At 41.2% G+C, this 21,385-nt stretch overlaps 1 protein-coding gene across 1 annotated transcript in view; it reads right to left on the bottom strand.

Moving 5' to 3' along the window:
* Window positions 1–19,822, bottom strand: part of MGAT5B (alpha-1,6-mannosylglycoprotein 6-beta-N-acetylglucosaminyltransferase B) — a 222,826-nt gene extending 203,004 nt beyond the window's left edge. The window contains exons 1-2 of the mRNA XM_088134743.1: window positions 19,558–19,822; window positions 7,258–7,370 (exon numbers count right to left, since the gene is read on the bottom strand). Coding sequence (XP_087990869.1) covers window positions 7,258–7,370; window positions 19,558–19,625 — 181 coding nt within the window. The 5' untranslated portion in view covers window positions 19,626–19,822. The remainder of the gene's footprint in view (window positions 1–7,257; window positions 7,371–19,557) is intronic.
* Window positions 19,823–21,385: the final 1,563 nt, after the last annotated feature.

Genomic DNA, 21,385 nt, shown 5'->3' with positions numbered 1-21,385 from the left:
ACTCCATTTTACTCACAGTAGTGACCATTGTACATATGTGAAACATAGGTGTAGTGACAGTCAGAGGCAACCTGTTTATTCTCCCTGTTTGATAGATACATCTTTTCATAAGTGAAATTGCCCATTATATGCAAAACTATCCATTTCAGGACTTGAAGACTAATCATCATCATCATCATATCTCCTTTTTGTTCGTTACAATGCTTTCTATGAAACTTTAAGGGAAGTGGTATAGAATACACTAAATTATAAGCTAAGGAAGCAAGTAATAGGAAAACATGCCACAGTTCTTAGCAGACAAAGGCATTTCATAAGATGGAAGGAAAGGATTAATCTCTTTTGACATCCACTTTCTGTAATTTCTCAGGTAGCATTAAGTGAAGAGATGTGACATTTTCAGGAAATGGATGGAAAATTTTGTCTACTTGTGATTTCTGAGAGTTGCATTACATGGAAAAACGGGTATGAAATGTCTGAAACTGATTAGAAAGTATCATTGTGCTAAGTGGCTTGGCCTCCTGGATTAAACAGTTTTTAGATGGAAAAGAAATTCCACTGATAGGCTGAGACACATACAGGCTGACTGGTTTGCCCATGTAATTCAGTACAATACACAGTTATTTAAGATCATGGCATTTTTTGGGGGGGGGGTGCCTTTCAGTCAATGGTGACTCCTGGCGATTGCCTTGACAAGTCCCTGCAGTTTTCTTGGCAAGGTTTTTTGGAAGTGATTTGCCATTGCCTGCTTCCTAGGGCTGAGAGAGAGAGTGACTGGCCCAAGGTCACCCAGCTGGCTTTGTGTCCAAGGCGGGACTAGATCATAGCTCTTAGGGCTGCCCAAACCTAAACTGATGCTCTAGAAATAGTCTGCCCAACCTCAGGTCCAGAGGGAGTTTGTCCTAACTTGTTTCCAGCACTACAGCATGATTCAGGAAATCCAGAAATTCATTCTTGCAGGGAGGATTCTCAGTGTACTATTTCAAAAAAATCTCCCTCCAGGTGTATGAGCTAACTCTAGCTATGCCATGCAGCCAGGTCCCTTTTCATCCTCTTCTTCCAGGACAGCCAAGTGTCCATAATCTCTCCAGAGGTTCTCTGTCCATACAACTCAAAATGAGACTCCAGAAACCACCTCCGTCACACAACCATGCAGGACCTGCTCTCGGTCCCTAGAAAGAGATTTACAGGCTAGTCATCTGCAGATGGAAAGAAAGAGACTGCACAGTCCTTTCCCCTCAACCCTCTCCATGCTGTTCTCTCAACCGTCCCTTCAGGCAATCGTGAGAGCATCCGCTGCCAAGCCAGATTGCATGATTGATCCTGGCATGACTTACCATAGCCATCTTGTACTATAATTTTGCTTTTAGTCTCTGGATGGTAGCAATTGCTTGCTCTGGCCACTTCTGTAATGTTTTGAAAGCTCTCTCTAATCTTCTGTGACTAGATTTGCCTGAGAACTGGAGCCCCCATGCCTAGCCTCGAGTGCTCTGGCTGGCCTCTTGCACTCCGCAGGCAGACTCCACGAGTCTCTGTGCCCAGGATTTTACCACCCATTTGAAAGGCTGTGATTATGGTCATCAATAATGGCCAGAACACAAGGATTATTCTGAGCTGGTGACAGATGTGTTGATCATGAATTTAATACTTTCCCTCTTTGACCCTCCCCTCTTGCTTCATAATAGCATTTTGAGCAAGCAACCTTTTTTTTTTTTAAAAAAAGGAATAAACAGTTTTGGCATAGCTATTGCATTGACATTTGCAGTAGACAAACCTATGGTATAATAAATCAAGGCTGAAACTTAGAGGTTTTTGAATCAGAGCCTAGATTTGGGCTTTATCTGAGTCCAAGATATATGGATGGATGGATTTATTTATTTATTTATTTAAAGTTATTGGCTGCCCAACTCCAGTGGACTATGTTCATATCCTAGCAATGGGTGATAAACCTATAGAGCAACTTTATTTATTTATTTAGGAAAATAAGCCACTGCACTCTACTTGATAGCACCTTTCTGAAATTGGTTTCCTCCAGATATCCTGGATTGCAATGCCTATCAGTCCATCCAGCATAGCAAAAATCTGGGAAACATGGGATCTGCAGTCTAGCACATTTAGAGGGAACCACCACTTAAGAGTCAGTTCTGACTGAAGCATCATAACACCTCATAAATAAAGCAAGCAGGTCAGCCATGGAAGACTTTGCACCTCAGATCTGTTTAGATCCAATTATATAACCAGCAGAGCGTTCCACCATAACCTATTTTTAAAAAGTATTCAGGTAGCTTCTGACAATGTTATCCTTTGCTTTTAAAAAAAGGGGTGGAGGGAAAATATTTGCCGCCAGTAGCATTCTAATTCTTCTGAATGTCTTGAAGTTAAATAAAACGTACAGTTGTTTCTTTTCTGCCCTCTCTACTGCATTAGTTACAGAAGGAGGAGGAGGAGAAGGAGGAGGAAGGAGGAGGAGATCTTGTTGCAGAAAGGCAAAAAACCAAATTGACATGCTACTTCTGTTTCCTTTCTCAGCCATAATCAAGTCACCTACTAGAGTTACAACTATTTCCACATGGGAGCATTCAATTATACTCTGTATTTGAGAAAAGGAAAAGTTGTTAGACATGGGTACCTTCAGTGGTTATAATGCGTTTATGTTTATTGTATCTTTCCTTGAGTCAGTTACATCTGAAGTTATACAAATATAGAGTTCTGTCCTCTTTCCTTTCTAGACACCATTGCAGAGCTATCAAAAATATTGGCATGAAGTCCCTTAGTCTGCCCAAGTCATTTAAACCTAAACTACCCCTACCATATTTACACAATGGCTGGAATAATCTTTAATTACTTTGAAGTCTTTCAATTATGTCCTTCTCCCATCCAAACCTGCCCATTAGCTGAAATGATTATTCAAGGCCAGTCCCAGTTATCAACCTTTAGAGAGTAGGCAAGGGAAGGAAGGCATCTACAGTCGACTAGTGCCCTGTCCAGGTACCCTTGCTGTTCTCCAGGTGCCAATATTTTCAGCCAACTATCCTGTCCTCCTAGTGTTGCTATATTGTTGCTTTAACTATGTTCTCTCTCTCTCTCTCACACACACACACACACACGAATATATATAAAAGATGAAACCATCTTCATCCTGATGGGACACACATTTTAATTAAAGTAGATGAATGTTGTGATGTTATTACACTCAACATCATTTCCTTGCCCTTCAAGGTAATATTAGGTTGAAAGTAAACTCTACTGGGAGATGCTGTCTGGAGATGTTGAATGAAGACAACCATACATTTATGGTGAGATATAGCCTGGATGCTGTACAAAATGAGATGTCACAAGAAAGCAATTTGTTTCTTTCTCAGCATGTTTTTTAACCACTCATTTCACAGGGTTATCATGTAGACTGATCAAATGATAACTGCAAAAATAAATTTCACACTGGAAATTTGCTGTGAAAGATCCTCCCACCTTCTGAGGCACACATTATAGCAAGCATGTGTGACTACTATATCTCTGGAGGGGCCAGCGGGTCAGCAAGTTTGTAGCCTAATGATTGATGGAAAAAGAAAATGGACCTCCTGCATAGGCAACAGATGGCAGTCTTAGAGTCAACTCCCCAGTTCTGAAAAGTGGTTTGAGTAAGTGTGCAGGTCAAATAGAAGATTATCATGAATAAAATTAGCAAACACAGCACCTTTTTTTGCGAAGTCTCTGATAAGAGCTATGGTACATGAGATGCAATAGGAAACTGTGAATTCCTTCCCCACTTATTTACAGTATCAATGGCATTGAGAAGTTAGAAGGTTAGGACAGAACACCATGTGCTGTGTGGAAGTTATCTAGCCAAGAATTAGATTTACTACTCACGAATAAAAGGATACCAAGCATGCAAATACTCCCTCCATCCCCAGAGGGAGCTTTGGAAGACACAGCCTTGCTAGAAAGTTGTTATGGAATTCACTGAATCCAGTTGTGATGGTGGTCACCTCATTCTCCTAAGCTGATCTAAGTGAAAGTGAATTAACTCTATGATGAACTTTGGTTTGTGCAAGCATTAAGATAGTTTTCATCTCTTATTTCATGATATACTTACAATGCTGAAGACAGCGTAAGTTCTGATAACCCTTGGGACCCTGTCCCTGTTTAACCATAGTATGATACTTCCATTTCAGAATGAATTAAACCCAATTTATTTATAAGACCAAGGGGTGGGGGATTAGCTAATTACCGGTCAATGAAAAAGCAAGAAATAAAGAGGGATGAAGAGAAATTGACTCTTTCCTTACCTGTTGTTATGGAGAGTATGCTATAATGAGGAAACAAGGTCCAGAGTATTTAGAATAATGATTTACAATATTCATTAAATTTCAGACAATACCTTAGGTATTTCAGACAATACCTAAATTTCAGACAATACCTGTTTTGAGTACTAATGTATCATTCAGACAATGACAAAAAGATCTATCTAAATTTGTATGGCAAAGGAAAAAAACCACAAGTTAAATTTAAAGTGTTACAAGGTGCAAAGGAAAGAAGAGGACTAGATTTACCGGACTTGAAATTGTATTTTGCAGCTTGTTGTTTGGTCTGGATGAAAGAATGGATGTTGCTGAGAAACGAGAGACTTTTAGAGTTAGAAGGTCATGATTTGAGGTTTGGATGACATGGATACTTATGGTACAATAAAGTTAAAATTGATGTGGATTTAAAAAATCATTTTATTAGATGTGCCATATTGAGAATATGAACAGATATAAACCCGGGTTGTGCCTGAAAATACCTTTGTGGCTCTCGGCACAAGAAGCATTTTATAGAAGAGAAACAGTAGGCAAAGACAAATGGTTAACATACCAGGAATTATTGGAAAATCATCAAGAGGAATATAAGATTAAATCAAGAGAGCAACTAATAGCAGAAGGATATAGTTATCAATGGTTTTCCCATTTACAATTATCAGAAAGATTTAAAATAGATAAAAAGACTTATGGAATGGAGCGAGTAAGACAGAATTTGAAGTACAATTGTGCACTGATGATGAACATGTAATTGCTAAAATGTATAAACTTTTGTTGAAATTTGAAACAGAGGAAGAACAAGCTAAAGACTGTATGATAAAGTGGGCTAAGAATTTTGGTTATAATATACAGATGGATCGATGGGAAAATATGTGGTTAAAAGGGTTGAAATTTATATTATGTTATGATCTTAAAGAGAATTTTCATAAAATGATATATCATTGGTACATGGCACCTGATAAATTATCTAGAATGTATAAAGGCATTTCAAACGTATCTTAGAAATGTGAACAACATGAAGGGACATTTTATCATGCTTGGTGAACATGTAAAAAAGCTTTAAAAAATTGGGATTCATACATACAGTGATACAGAGGATTTTAAAGATCAATATTTAGTTGAAGCCAGAACTTTTCCTTTTAGGATTGATGGATAAACAGTTAGAAAAAAGCCATGGAAGTTTATTTCAATATATGATTACTGCAGCAAGATTACTATATGCACAAAGATGGAAAGATTCAGCACTACCCACCATGGAGGAATGGTTGGTGAAATTGTCAGAACTTGCTGAGATAGACAAATTGACTTCTTTGATTAGAGAAAGGACAATATCTACATTTGTTGGTGACTGGAAACCCCTTATGCACTTTTTGCATAAAAATGAAAAAAATGAACTTGCGATTTATGGTTTTGATGATTAGATAGGATAGATTATAGAAAAAAGAGTCAACATGTAACTTTAGAGAGAGGTTAAAATATAATTGTACTTACAACTGCTGTAAAGAATATTGAAAGCTACTTCTTTATACCTTTATGTCTTTCTTTATATCTTTCTCCTTTTTTTCTACTTTCTTCTATTTTCTTATTGGACTTTTAGCTTTTTCTGTTATTTCTCTCTTTTTTTTTAACTTTCTCTATTCTAATTTAGTTTGTATTAGTTATTATTGCTCTTAAATCTTTAAATAAAAATTATATTAAAAAACCAACATTTATTTTCTTTCGATGAGGAAATCCAGTTCAATCAACAAATCTTATGAGATTTTGGTATTCCCAAACATGAAAAGTAATGTTTAAAATGTTGGAGTAGGACTGGGGAGATCCAGGTTCACTAGATTATTTTGAGTCAATCACTCTCTCTCTCATTCAATCAATCTCACAGAATTTTTGCTGCGGAGAAAACTCAGAGAGGGAGTGCTATCAGTGTGGCATTGAGTTTCTGGAGGATATAACATCAATCAAAAGTTCTTAAGGGATTTCAAGTGAGAATAACAAAATCTAACAAGATTGGATCATTTCACAGGATTTCTACCATTTAAACAATATATATTTTTATTTCAGCATCCACAACAGGGATCCCTTTCAGTGTCCTCAGGGACCACCAGTGAACCTGAAACCACAGACTGGGAACTGCTGGTATAAATCTTGTTTGATATAGCTGCTTTAATCTACCATTATTTTATTCAACTCCATTTCAAGCTCTGTTTTATAATCCTACTTCTTTACTCTGAACACCATCCAGTCCTGCTAGGAATTTCCCATAGTTCCTATCTGGAACTGAAGACACCTGCTATGGGATTCAGGCAATATCATGATATATAAATTCATGTTTTACGTGAAGATGAATTTCAAGGAGGGGGGGTCTTTTACACACAAACATTAATATAGCAAGTCATCCAGTGCAATTAAGAGGTGATAAATCTGGAGTGACAAAGAATGTTCTTTATGCCATACATAGTTTAATTATGGAATTTACCATCACAAGGTTTAGGGATGACTCCAGCCTGGGAATTTCTACAAGTGAATTAGGCAAATTCATGGTAGTTACATCAGGATGGATATGTATTATCCCAAATTTCAGAGCAGCATACCTCTTAATACTAATTGGTAGGGAGGGTGTTATTGTGATCATGCCCTAACAGCGAGCTTCCCAAAACTATCTGGTTAACTATTATGGAAACCAAAGGCTAGAGCTGCCCTTTGTCTGATCCAGTATAGCTCTTACCCTGTTCCTTGGATGTGTTTAGGACCCTCCTGAGGTCAGGAGCAATTGAGGACACAGATGAGCATATAATAGATTGCACATTGATGGAGCCCAACCTCTCCTTGCCTCTAACAGCTCCCCTTGGTGCTCAGTGGCAACCATATGCCTCATCTCACCAGCCATATTTCCCAAAATTATTAAAGGAAGTTTGTTCTCTGGATTGTCAAACTGGAAACATCTAATTAAAATTAGTTATGGTATTACCTTCAGTCCTGATGGTGAATGGAGAGTCTCCCAGTCTTTTGGCTGAAAACTGACCTCCCAATGATGTCATTAAGAAGCAGAGAGTGAAAAATCCAATGCCTACCACAAATATCCTAAATGGAGACAAAGAGAGGAGACACAATCAGAAATATTATAGCTGAACAACAGACAGAAACATTCCTACATTATCCATTAATGATTACAGTGAATATTATTTCAGATAGCTTCACCTCCAGAGAAAGCTAGTATTTGTCTACATGCTACCAGGAGATAGGATGTTCTCCTGCACAAGAACCTTGTTGAAAACTTGCTGCCCAGTTCTCATACATCTCAGATATATCATGTACCTACTCCAAGCTAAGATTATAGAGTAATATCTCTGCTTAACAGAGCTCATTTTAATAGACTTCAAATGCACACAACATTTCCCCTGGATATTCCCCAGAATAACAGACAAGTCTGTTGCATTTGAAGCAATCTGGATGAAGCCCTTAAATATAGCATAACTTAACATAAACATATACCATTTGTGTCAGTTTATGTCTTTTGAGTAACAATGTCATTAATTGACATAAGTGACAAAGTGACATAAAAAGTGCTATTTGGGTTGTTTGTGTAATGATATGCAAATGACATACATTGCTGCAAATGGCACACTTTTTTAGATTTGGGGCCTTTTCCGACTTACACTTAATCATAACACAAACATGCTGTGGCAACTTCTATTTCTGCCATTTCCTGATGTGGTTGATTATCTTCATCTCATCTGCAGCCATGAATGAGACAGCTTTCAAACATCTACAGTATAGCTCTACAAGTGTTAAAGCAGTACTGCCTTGCTTGAGCTGGCAAGACTCAACAGCACCCACCTGCAAGTTATATAACATCTATTATACTTGGTCATCCATTGCAGGGGTTTGGGAGTATGTGAAGGCTGGCAATATTCTGTTTCTGTCTCCCTGAAGAGTTGCAAAAAGCTGTGCTATGCTGGGTTTCTCAGATTTGCACCATCATGCTAGCCTGATCAGTTGGCAATAGGGCACATGCTTTCACTCTATGGCCCTTATTGGCTTAGTGCAAGGCTGAAATAGTGGAATAACAAAACCAACCCATCCCCTTTTGTCTGCTACACAGAGCACTAGAGTGCTTGTGGTCCACATCAACAAAAGGAAGGGGACAGAATTCCTCCATAACAATGTTCCTTGTGATTTAGCTCCCTGTGTGATACCCATCAGATGTTTGCTTTTATCAGGTTATGACAGGAGGAGGAGGAGGAGGAGGAGGAACACAAGAAATAGGCTGGAGATGATGGACAAAGTCCTATAGTCAGACCAACCCCGTTCCTACTGCAGGTCTCTATTTTTCCTGCCAAGGGGTGATGGCTCTACAGTTCCTATTCTAGAGAAGGGGTGAAATTGACAAGTGGTTTGCCAGTTTCCTTCTTTTCTTCCAGGGATTTGAGTAGGTGTTCAAAGAACCACACTAGGGGTTTCTTTTTCTTTCCTCCTTTCCATTCCTTTTGAGTGAAGCAGTGTTAAGGGGATTTTTTTTTTTTTTTTTTTTTTTGCAGCGTCTGTACCAGTTCTGGACACAGCAGTGATTTTCCTCTCTTTGTTTTCTATAAGCCAGCAGACATGAAGAAATCACAGATCATCTCTTCAAACTTCTTCTGAGGGTTTGGGAAATGAATGATGGCAGCCATGTGAAAGTGCCCTAGGGTCAGAGAAAGCTGGCCAGTTGAAAGGCTCTCAACTGACCCAGGGGAGAAAACCTGAAACCAATATCTCACATAAGTGGCAATTTCAAGTTTAGGTCAATTCATAACATTTTCATTCAGTTAAGATAATAAAATCACTGGAGCAAAGAGCTTCCCTTACTACAGACCAGATTTAGTTCATTACTATTTTTCCTTTCACGAACAAGAGCTGATCTGAGTCCAGTTTCACATTAAATTTGGTTACTTTTGCCATTTCTCTTTGACTTAGTGATAGTGCCCTTATCCTCTAGATGAGTTGGATTTCCATTTCCTTAATTACCAGTAGCTGGCTGAGAAATATGACCATTGAAATCCCATCCATCTGGGCAAGACCACTGAGATCTGTGCAATTACAGTACTTATGTCTCTTCCCATCTCAGGATAAAATTCTGGCAATCTTAAAATGGAGCATTTGACTTGATACATCTAGACCTCCTGATTTAATTTTTTTTTTCCAGAAACCTAAGAATTAAGAAAATACAGAAAACCTATTCAAAGCAGAGCATGGTTTATGAAAACACACTCAGAATTATGCCAACCTGGGAAAGATCCAAGCTGGAGTTGCTGCAGATTCTAATTTGTTAACATTGCTAGAAAGTCATGGAGTTAACTTTTTAAACTTTGCAGCTGAAGTAATATGATGCTGGCAGACCATGCTTGAAAATTATTCAAGCAGGTGACTTTTTAGCAAGATTGATGACAGTGAAACAGAAGGCATGGAATTAAAGTATTAGTAAAGAGTACTGGTGTAGTGTTCTAATTTCTATACCACTCTGTGCATTCTTTACTAAAAGAGGAAGTGTCTTTGTCTGAAAAGACCAGGGAACCTTCCTGTAGTGCAATGTTTGTCAACCCTGGCAACTCTAAGATGCATGGACTTCAACTCCCAGAATCCCAAACCAGCATGCTTGTAATCCAGTGGTTGGAGCTGCATAGATGCTAGGACAAAGCCAAACAAACCATATCATGATTTAACAGATTGTGTGAGACCAACAGAATACTTCTGGATTAGTGCTACCTGGATAAGCCCTTAAGAATAATGGACTGAAACTTTGACTAATTAGAATATTGCATTTCACAATGAGAGATCTATGAGAATCTGATTTCTATACTTGGTTCGCTCACTGTAGTGAGAAGCACTTCTCCCAAAATTATAAATGTAGTGATGGCCACAGGGGAGAGAGACTTTCATTGTCTGGATCAGCCATTCTGTACAGGTAGTCCTCACTTAACAACATTAATTGGGACTGGAATTTCCATTGTTAAGTGACATGGTCTTAAAGTATGACATCACGTGACCACACCACTTAGCAGCAGAAATTCTGGCACTTCCAGTTGCTGTCATTAAGCGGATTGTTCAGTGAGGACATCACATGGTCACCATTTGTGACCTGCTGCCAACTTCCCCATTGACTTTGCTTGTAGACAGTTAGCAAAGAAGGTTGCAAATGGTGATCACGTGATCGCAGGGACACTACAATGTAAGTACGAGGACTGGTCATAAGTACCACTCATTCAGTGCTGTCATAAGTTCAAACAGTCACTGAACGAGTGGTCATTACACAAGGACCACTTGTAGAGAATAAGGGAGAAACCGTGACAGAAATGCAAGAACTGTTCCATGAGCAAAGAGGGCTGAAACATTCTTTAGGTCCTGGGAAGCAAGATAGTATTCCCAGGGGTAATCACTGGGGTATAAGAAGGAGTGGAGGTAAACCACAATCAGGCTTGCAAGATTCCATTATTATAGCCTATTTCAATAAAGTGTAGTTCTAGTCTTCCTGTGGAGTTTTCTGGTTTGATCTACTTAGTGGGGTTGGCACTTTCTCAATCTTTTTATCCTGAAGGAACCCTTGAAATAATTTTCAGATCTCAGGACCCCCTATAAATATAATTTTATAATTTGCATAAAATTATTATATCTACAGCTCACAGTATGTTAGTGTGATCAGTAAGTTGTGGCATATAAAAATTCCCACCACTGTGAACACTAGCATTGCACAGCATGCGAAGTTCAAAAAACAGTGTGGGTCCCCCCCCCCAATCACAACATCTTGTGGAATCCCTAGTGACCTCTCAGAGAACCCTAGGGTTCCATGGAGCCCCTGTTGAGAAAGACTGATCTGGATGGTTTCTGCTTTTCTTTCCCAAAAGTTTCTTTAGATTCTTCCCACTGATAAGAAACTCATTATTATGTAAAACCATGTTTATACATTTGAATTCTCATAATTATAATTTAGCAAGAAGTGATTGTTAAACACTGCATTTAATTACTACTTCAGCCCATTGGAGAAGTGGGGAAGGGGGGAGAAAACCTTCATGATTAACTGAAAAGGAAAAAATAACAGAGTTGCACAGTCTAGATAGAATCTCATTACAGGATGAAAAAAGTCAAAACTGCAAGTGCATTTCAGAAGATTGAAACTGCAATGCATGTAGTATACAATGATTACTGTAAGTTGTGGGAACTACAGTAGGCCAATGTGAGGATCCGATAATTAAGAAGCCAAAACCACCACATGATCGTTGTTGGACTTCTCTCCTGCTACATTTTCTTAATTCATAACATTACTCCAGGGAAGCTTTAAGAAGTGTCACTACTGGAAGAGTTTATTCATCTGAACAACACTAAGAGTCACAGACTACTTTGGATAATTCCACTGACAGCCAGCACAAGAGCAGAAGGCATTCTTTTGACTTCTCCCTTCAGATGGGGAAATGCAGAAAGCCAACTTGGACATTTCCTTAAATGTCAATCCAGACTGAATCAATCCATTCCCTTTCAATCAGGAAGAAAAGAGTGCATATAATAAGAAGGAAGGAATGGAAAATACAGTACCAGTACTACATTACCATAATATATCTTAGTTTTTCCATATGTGGGCTCTTTCAAAAAGGACCACAGGAGAACCATTAAGCTTTAGCCAAAGGGAAGGGACAGGGAAGGGAGAGACTTCCTTATCCAAGAATTTTAAGAGACAGTAAGAAGGAAAACAGTTTCTGGCATAGCAGGTTAAAGACCAGCATTAGGTACTGGGGCTACTGCCAACATCTTTCAATTTGGTCAAATGTGGAAATTGGCTGCTACTTCCTATAAAAAGTATCCCCAGTATTTTCCTATACTGCTTTCCAACATCCTTAGCAATTGTGCATGGTACACGGTTATAATGTACAAGTAAAGGAAGGGTATGTTACACCAGTCAGAATAACTGAAGTACATTTAACCTAATGAGCCACCTGACCTTCTTTCTGAGATGTTTTAATTACAGAAAAGAAAATATATAAATGGGATGCTGGCATGATGCAAAGTAAGGTGTCAGTCTGTTCCTTGTGTGTGTTTATTTATTTATTTGGTACGTATCTTTTTTTTTTTCTTCAGGATCTCCCATTGTTTTAACACATAATAGCAATTCTATGTGGTAGGTTGAGTTGAAAGGCCCGAAGTCACACAGGGAGCTTCCAGCTGCATAACACAGCTAAACAGTTTGAGACTAAACTGTTAACAGCTAAACACTAGAGCCAGTTTGGTCTAGTGGTTAAGGCTCCAGGCTAGAAAGCAGGAGACTGTGAGTTCTAGTCCTGCCTTAGGCATGAAAGGTGGCTGGGTGACCTTGGGCCAGTCACTCTCTCTCAGCCCGACCCACCTCACAAGGTGGTTGTTGTGGGGAAAATAGGGGGAAGAAGGAGTATTAGGTATGTCTGCCACCTTGAGTTATTTATAAAAATAATAAAGGGCAGATCAAAAATAACTTAAAAAAAATATCAGCATATGAACACTGCCCAGTCCTATTTCAATAACTTAATTGCTCTAGTATTTTGGCTCTTTTTTATTAAAAAGCGTATCTCAGCGGCTTTTGATACCATCGACCATGGTATCCTGTTGGGACGACTCAGGAAATTGGGGGTGGGCGGCACAGTATTGTGCTGGTTCACCTCCTTTCTTCAGAGCCGATCCCAATTGGTGTTGATAGGGAGCGAGAGGTCCCATCCTTGGCCCCTCCTTTGTGGGGTGCTGCAGGATTCGGCTCTCTCCCTGCTCCTTTTTAACATCTACATGAAACCGCTGGGTGAGATCATCCACCACCATGGGATGAGGTATCATCAGTATGCTGATGATACGCAATTATACATCTCCATCCCTGGTGAAGCAAGTGATGCCGTGACTGCCCTTTCTCGGTGCCTGGAGGCTGTAAGGGTCTGGATGGGGAACAACAGGCTTTGGCTGAACCCTGGTAAGATGCAGTGGCTGTGGGTTAATGGCTCCTCTGTATCCGGGACTTTGTCATCTTTGGTGCTTGATGGGGTGGCACTACCCCAGACAGACCCACTGCATAATCTGGGGGTCCTCCTAGACTCACGGCTCCTGCTTGAAGAGCAGGTGGCAGCCGTGGCAAGGAGGGCCTTTGCACAACTTCGGGTTGTACATCAGTTACGCCCTTTCCTGGATCGGGATGCCCTTCGAACAGTCACTCACGCCCTTGTTATCTCCCAGATAGGCTACTGCAATGCGCTCTACATGGGGCTACCCTTGAAGAGTATCCGGAAGCTACAGCTGGTCCAGAATGTGGCTGTGCAGGCTATTTTTGGAGCCCCAAGAAGGGCCCATGTAACACCGTTGCTCCACGAGCTGCATTGGGTACCAGTTTGCTTCTGGATCCAATTCAAGGTGCTGGTTATTACCTTTAAAGCCCTAAATGGCATGGGGCCAGGTTACCTGAAGGACCGCCTCTCCCCTGTGACTTTAACCCATCCCACCTGATCACACAGAGAGGGCATGCTTTGGACCCCCCTCAGTAAAAGAACTCCATCTAGCGGGGTCCAGAAGGCGGGCCTCTCTGCGGTAGCCCCTGCCCTTTGGAATATTCTGTCCCGGAGGTGCGATTGGCCCCCTCACTCCTGGCCTTCCGAAGGGCCTTGAAGACCTGGCTCTGTCACTTGGCCTGGAGTGGGGAGGGAATACCTCAAGCAGGGAGATGGCTAGCCCCGTAGAGGCCGGCTGTCCCCGGTCCGATTTTCCATCTTCTTGGATTTTCCTTTTTTAGTATTGTTCTTAATTCTAGAACTATTATGTATTTTATATATATTTATAGTTTTAATGTTTTTTGTAAGTTGCCTAGGGTCCCCTATTGTGGGGGAGATGGGCGGGGGAGAAATCCAACAAACAAACAAACAAAACAAAACAAAACAAAACAAAACAAAACAAAACAAAATAAAATAAAATAAAATAAAATAAAATAAAATAAAATTGCCTATACAGCCTATGTGGGACCTGGAGGAATTTCTATAAAACAAAATTGATTGGTAACCACCTGTGTGTGCGTTTGTGTGTGGAAGTGCAGCCATCTGCTTCCTAAGAAACAAAGATGTCATAATAAGAAGAGGGTGTTACTCACTCTGTCCATCACAGCAGCCATTTTGTGAATTGGCAAGTCCTCCATATGCTAGGCATTTTGTGAGAGTGCCTACAACATTCCCAGTTCCAAATATGCCCACCAATGCAAAACAATTGCCTATCCCTCATTTAGCACATTGACATTTTTATTAGTTTATCTGCACACTGCACTGTGTATTAGTGGTGAAAACAACGCCCAGACATTTTTTAAAACAAACACAGACTAGCACACAGACTATTTATTTAGTCAGTTTACTATATCTATCTATAGCTGAAGCTCTCTGGACAGTTTGCATAAGCATTTGAGGACTACAATCAAGCCCAAAAAGGTGTTGGGGTGCGGTGGGGCATCTGCATCTTATTCCTGGTGTCGGCTTTCATGGCCAGTATCTGTTGGGCAGTGTGGAGGTTCCAGGTTTTCCTGACATTTGGTCGACAACTGTGGCTGGCATCTTCAGACCACAGGCAACTGAGCAGGGACTGACTGGGCTCCTGTCTTTATAGCCAGGCGTTCTAACTTCTAATTGGCCTTTAGCTGAACTGGTTTCCGATTGGTGCAGGTTGGTGAGGGCTGGTCTCTGCAGGTTGGTGAATGTCTGAATACGTACTGGGTAAGGGTGCATTGCATCACTGTTTGTTATGGCTACTATGCTTAGTGAAGCTGTTTACATGGGCTTCCTAAGGAGAGTGTTGGATTATCAGTGTGTGTGTGCGTGTGCGTGTGTGTGCGCATGTGTGTGTGTATCAGAAGGAGAGGGACAGAATGAACTTATTCAATTTGTATTCTGAGTTTTATGCAGGTATTCCTACACTAATGCACTTGCCTTCATGTGTAAGTATAGATTTCAAGGTACCAGAAAACCAAATGATGCAAAAATTGGCTCACCATATCAACATTTTCAAGGGCCTAAAACTTGCCGACTAAATTAGTCTGGTCTTGATATCCTTCCACTTGCCATCTTTCAGCTCAACCTACTAAGTCAAGTTCTACAGTGCTATTAAGTTGGGTGTCATTCAAGTGACAGCTCCCACTGATGGCTGCAGATCCTTCATGACACAACCAGCGCAGCCAGGGACCTGCTACCAAGAGAAACCTCCTTCCACCCCATTCCTAGGCTTGCTCTCCACTCCACCTTAGGGCTCATTTTGCATTATGTCAGGCAGTTTTACCATCAACCTTAGCAAAATCATGGCTGGCATTTTCTTTGTTAGAATGATTGGGAGGAAGGTGCATCCTTGAGGTGAATCCAGGAAAATTTATTTGACAGGGAAGTGCAGCCAATTACAGCTCCCTGACAAACATCCCTGGATGATGTTTGCCCTCTCTGCATTCACATTGTTCATACTTAAAGACACATCATCTTGGAATTGTTCTACATAGCACAAATCTGGCTTTGCCACCAAATGTGCACTAAACAAGGAGCTACTTCTGGCTGTAGCCCTCCAGTAAGCAGGATACCTGTATTTTCAAACACCTCTCAGAGTCTACATTTTGGATGTATAACAATCTGAAGTGTACTCCTGTAAACAGTATGTCAACTGAATAACCTTACATTCATGCTGAAGACAGCTTTGCATTATTGCCTCCTGTCAAGAGGACAGCTGCCCTAAACATTTATAATAGTGTACATCAGTTTTCCCTTATCTTCTGCCTTCCAACCATGTTTGTTTTCAGCTCCCAAGGGCCCAACACATCTGTACAGCATCAAATTGGGGACATCCAACATATGTAGTAATGGCTAATTTCAAAGAACGTTTATAAGACTTCTCACATGGAAGTTCTTTCTCTCTGCTCTAGAGACATGAGAACCAATTGTAGCTTTTCTGCAAGAAATAATTATGTGTGGGTGTGTGTGGAGAGAGAGAGAGAGAGAGAGAGAGAGAGTGTTTCTCTGTTCCAGATCAGTACTACTGCCCTGGATATATCTACCTGATATATTTCTACACCACCTCATTGCAAATCCAATGTAATGTAGTGATATTTAATGATATTTTAATAGTATTCTGGTATTCCTACTGGCACATCACCTCCAAATAACTTATAAGCATTTTGAAGATTTATATGCTGTTTTTCCAATAAAAACTCCTAGAGCAGCAGACAATGAAATAAGAAAAACAATGAATATGCAAAACACTACAAGAATAATGCAGCAAAAGCAGCAATTAAGATGAAGGCAGAGATTTAGCAAAACAGATAAAATCATTATCAAATTCATCTGAGTTACCCCCTGAAATAGCTGAACAAACACCTGGAACCAAAGTATTTATGCCAATGGCAGGCAAGTCCCTTTGGGAAGAGCGCTCCAAGGTGCCACAACCAAAAACATTAGTACATTTTTCTCCCTTGAAGTAGCTTTGTTTGGGAAATGATCAAGTGAACAGCAGACACCCTAAATACACCATTCCCCAACCTTTAATATATGTGTAGTCAATTACTACTTGGTTTTATGAAGCAGGAATCCTAAATAAGGATCATACCTAGTTTTAGTTCTTAAAAAGCAAGACCTAGTTGGGCTTGCTTTCAAGACAACATGGATAAAAACAATCTGCTGAGGATCTTAGTTTTTACCAGTGATCTCCAGTTTCAGACACTTCATTCTGGATGTACATTTACAATCTACGGGCAGACCCACACCTTCTGCTTGGCCAATCACCAGTGCAGGCTTCTCACCACTTCCTGAGTGCAGGAAGGGATGACATCATCCTCCTCCCACTCCCAGCCCATTGCAAACGTATCCCACAACTGTGTTTTACTGCTTTGATTCAAAACTGCTGTTTTCTGACCTGAGACATCTTATGCCCTTCAGAGCGGAGGATCTCCAGTGCTTCATTCTATTTTAATCGAAGCCCCAGCAATGATTGGCTGCAGAGACCGACCTGCTCCCTCCGCTGCAGAATCTGGGCCCTGCCCTGGACAGCCACTTCATCCTGGGTCATCAGGCTGTTGAGTTTTCTATTCTTTTTGCAATCTTGAGATTGTTCTAACAGTGGCCTGTTAAATCAATGAATAATCTTCATCCCTAGAAGCTCACACTCCATTCAACCTTTACATCTTCCAGTGTGCACTCTTTTGGTTTCTACCCAGGCTGGGTGAAGCATGAACCCCTTGCTTTCCCACCCTCTGCTCCCATTCCTGCAAAGCTTCCCTTCCCGTTTTTAACATCTTTAAGTTGCAATGTAAGAACATTGCTACTCTATGAAGCTGAAGTCACAGTTCTTCCTTGGTACAAAGTTTCCATGGACCTACAACAACCTGTTCCCTATTGTTCTGATGATTGTAGCATCAGAGTTATGATGGTACCAACAGTGGGGGGGGGGGGAGGGAAGAGATTGCTTTAGTGTCAAAGGAGGTAATGCAGGTGGGAGGTGAAGGCATCCCATCCTTTATGCAAATATCTGGGGAAAGCAAGGGAAAGGCTCAGGGATTAGTGAGGATGGAACCATCGCTAGAAGGAAAAGACAGGCACTGGGAGACTCATCCACCCAGGAGCCAGCCAACAAAGCTTGCCTTACCTGCATGGCCTGGAAAGGAGAAGAAGCAGGGGGATGACCAGTCAGGTCTTATATTGGCCACAATCCAGTCTGGTGCTCACTGCCAACCCACTGCAATCCAGACTGGAATTTCTGAAGTTGGTTTAAGAAACAGCCAGGAGCAGCCTGGGAGACAAGCAGCTGAAGCTGCAGTGCAGAATTGCCCTACAGCTATTTCGTACTCCACAAGACTACTTATCACTAGATGGGAGACCTGTGCAGCCAATGGATAGCTGGAACAATTGTTGACCCACTTTCTTAGGATTACAGTTGGTTTTCTCATTAGATAAAGGATAGGAAACCTGTAGCTTCCCAGAAGTTGTTGAATCCCCATGTCTAGATTAAGCACTATGACCTAATCCAACAAGGCTCTTCTGATTTTTTAGAATGTTGCCAACCCCACCATCATCCCACTCACACAGACAGGTCTTCCACCTATGAAATGAATTAGGCTATACAGTAGTTGCCCACACCCCTCCAATCCATAGCCTCTGTTGTAATATCATGGGATACATCGCATGCTTACATCCCAGCTTCATTTGAGCCTCTTCCCTAATCACCTTGTTGTTGTTGTTAGATTAGCTCATTCTGAAAGTTCACCAGCTCCCCTCTAAGTGGAGCAGCCTTCTGCTAGAGGAGGCAAATCAAACAGCACTATGGCACATTTGCGCCCAAACTCCTGAAGACAATAACTTAAACATCATTTAAGTGAGCCCCGTTGGTTGGTTGTTAGTTGTGGTCTGAGTGACTAATGTGATATGCTTTTTCTTCCACCTCCAGGCATGTGGTATATTATGGGGCTTTTTTCTATATTCTTTACACTGTGTTTGGTTTCCAGTTTTAATTTTCTGTAAGGCACCCAGAGTCACTATGGTGAGAGAGGCGGTTATATAAATTAATAAATGCATTTCTTAGGACAAAGAAAATTTGAAACTGATTGGAAAAGGCTAACTCAGTGCATCCATTGATCTTTGTCTGGGGTTCTCACTCATGTTTGTTGCCATCTATTTAATGTCTCGCCCTTTACCTGGTGAAATCAAAAAAAGGTGCCATTTCAAAGCAGCCAGAAAATAAGCTTCACATCCTGTCAACTAATTTTAGGAGAAAGGAGAGGGAGAACAGCAAAGGAAGGAACCTGAGAGAAGCCTCTAAAGGAAGGCAAGAGGCTGTTGTGTTGAAGCAGACTGATGTGGAGACCCAATCCAAATAACCAACCTTATTGCCCCAGTAAAGAGGAGAAAATAAGAATCAGCAGTCGCATAGAGAAAGAAAGAGAAGAGGAAAGGTGTATCTGGAACAACCCCATCTGTGAGTTTATAACAACGTATCACAATGAAGTTCAGTACTAACGCCCTCTCCCACTGGTGAATCCTCCCCAAATTCCAAACAAGCTGCTGAAAGCTATGCTATGCCACCCACTTGGCATCTATCTGTCCACACTTCATGTGAGTCTCAAGCAAACCACTTTCTGCTACCAGGATTAATCTTAAAGGGTTTATCACATAAGAGAAAAAAAAGGAGGGGGGTTGACTGCATGCAGTTTTGAAGCCACCCCACCCCCCAGCCCCACTCCTTTCCTTCTAGCGGCCCACACCCAGGAAGCAGTAGAGGAGAACTTTACCTAAAAGGCCTCAAGGTGACGAGACATCTTCTGACCATTATTTTCCCATCTGAATTCACTGTGATCATGGTTCAAACTTTTCTTTGAAAAAAGCAAAACCAAACAAAAAGGAAGGAAAGCAGAGATTCAGAAAGTCCGATCCCAGTTCTTAGGAGGAGCTCATGGTTACAGGGAGGTGAAGATTGTCCAGCAGAAGGCTAGAAAATTGACCCAAGAAGTCCATATGCGCAAAGAGAACAAAATCAGGCTTGGTTTCCCAGCTAGGTGCTCTGCCTCCTTGACTGCTTGCCTCTTAACGGATGGTCGCTTCCAAAAACATAGGTCTGCATGCACAAAAGTGGAGGGTGGATGATGAGATGTCTCCTCCAGGGTTTCAGTCACATTTTGGAGAGAGGCTGTAACAAGAAGCACAACATCTTCCCTTTCCTCAAAGTATTAAATCCACTGCCCAGGTGAGCAGCCCCTAGACCTAGACCCCCTTCTGTTCATGGGATCCCTCATCACAACCAGACTCTCTCCTCCCTCTGCTTTCACCTGAACCAAAAATCCTCCAGCGAAGGCTTGCCTCCTTCCCTTCTCCAAGCTGCCTTCAGCACTTCCAGGAAGCTGCCATTCCCTAGGAATGTTGCCTATTTGAGTAGTGACTCCCAGTCACAGCTAGAGCTGTCGTTAAAGGGACTGCTCCATCCCTGCCTGACAGACAGCTACCCTGTCTCATCCTGGCCATCCAAAACATGCAGTTTTAGTCTTGCGAAGAAGCTGCACTGTCTCCATCTGCGAAGGATGCGCTGCTCCAAACCAGGATGGGAAGACCCTTCAGCCGGAATTTGTGAATCGGGTGCCATCTAGTGGCAGCTGTAGGGAGATTCTCTGGCCTTTCATTTATTTATTTATTTATTTATTTTTCCCCTGCAAATAAGGATCTTGGTAAGTTCTAGGGACAGCATTCCTGAAAGGTGCAATGTGATGTATCCTTCATACAGCATGGAAAGATGCTGTGTACAACCACCCATCATTTGTAGGAGAGGCCTTGCCAACCGATAATGCCAAATGCATTCATATCATCACTACTGACCCCAACATATGCTTGAAGGAAAGGACCAAGGTGTGGCCCATTAAGTCACTTCAGTTTATGATAGCAGCCATAGCAGATTAGAGGACTGGACAGAAAAAGATTTGGAAACAAAATCAGAATGGTTCAGAATGCTCTGGCCAGCGGTTTTTGAGGGTCACTATTTGCAAGAGCATATTATAGTAGGGCTTTCAGCTCTGTCTTAGTTCACTGTTTTCAGGCCAATTCAGGGAACAACTGGGAGTATCTCTCTGATCTGTGGCAGCAGAATTCAAGCATCTTTAATATACAAATGGATTAGATCACACTTCCAAAAGCAGGGGGCAACTGAGCTGTGGGGACACATTTTTCCTGCTCCAAACCATGATACCTTAAAGGGTGCTAACAATTTTCTCAGGATCTGCCCTTTCCCTTTTCTCCATTCGATTTATTTTACTTATTTGTGTGATGTATCCACTGCCTGAATCCTAATGGACTCTAAGCATCTTACAGATAATAATATATAAAACAGCATTCATAAATACTGCATTGATCATGAATTAATTTATTATTTAAATAAGCACAGCTGATCAAAGTGGCAGTGGCTCCACAGGCAATCCCTGAAGGCCTTCCAGAAAAACCAAGTTTTTACTAGTTTCCAGATGGCCATGAGAGGGGAAGCCATTCTTATTGGAGGGGGGGGGGCAGGCTGTTACATAGAAGGGGAGCCCCCAGGGAGATAGCCTGTCTTTGGATCCTCTCTTGCCTCACCTGGTG

The sequence above is a fragment of the Python bivittatus genome, unplaced genomic scaffold, assembly GCF_059951505.1.
Source record: "Python bivittatus isolate LINGU-HERP-01145 unplaced genomic scaffold, Pbiv_v1 ctg000080_np1212, whole genome shotgun sequence".
In the NCBI taxonomy this organism is placed as follows: domain Eukaryota; kingdom Metazoa; phylum Chordata; class Lepidosauria; order Squamata; family Pythonidae; genus Python; species Python bivittatus.
Note: the sequence above shows the minus strand (reverse complement) of the source record. Positions and strands in the feature narration are given on the sequence as shown.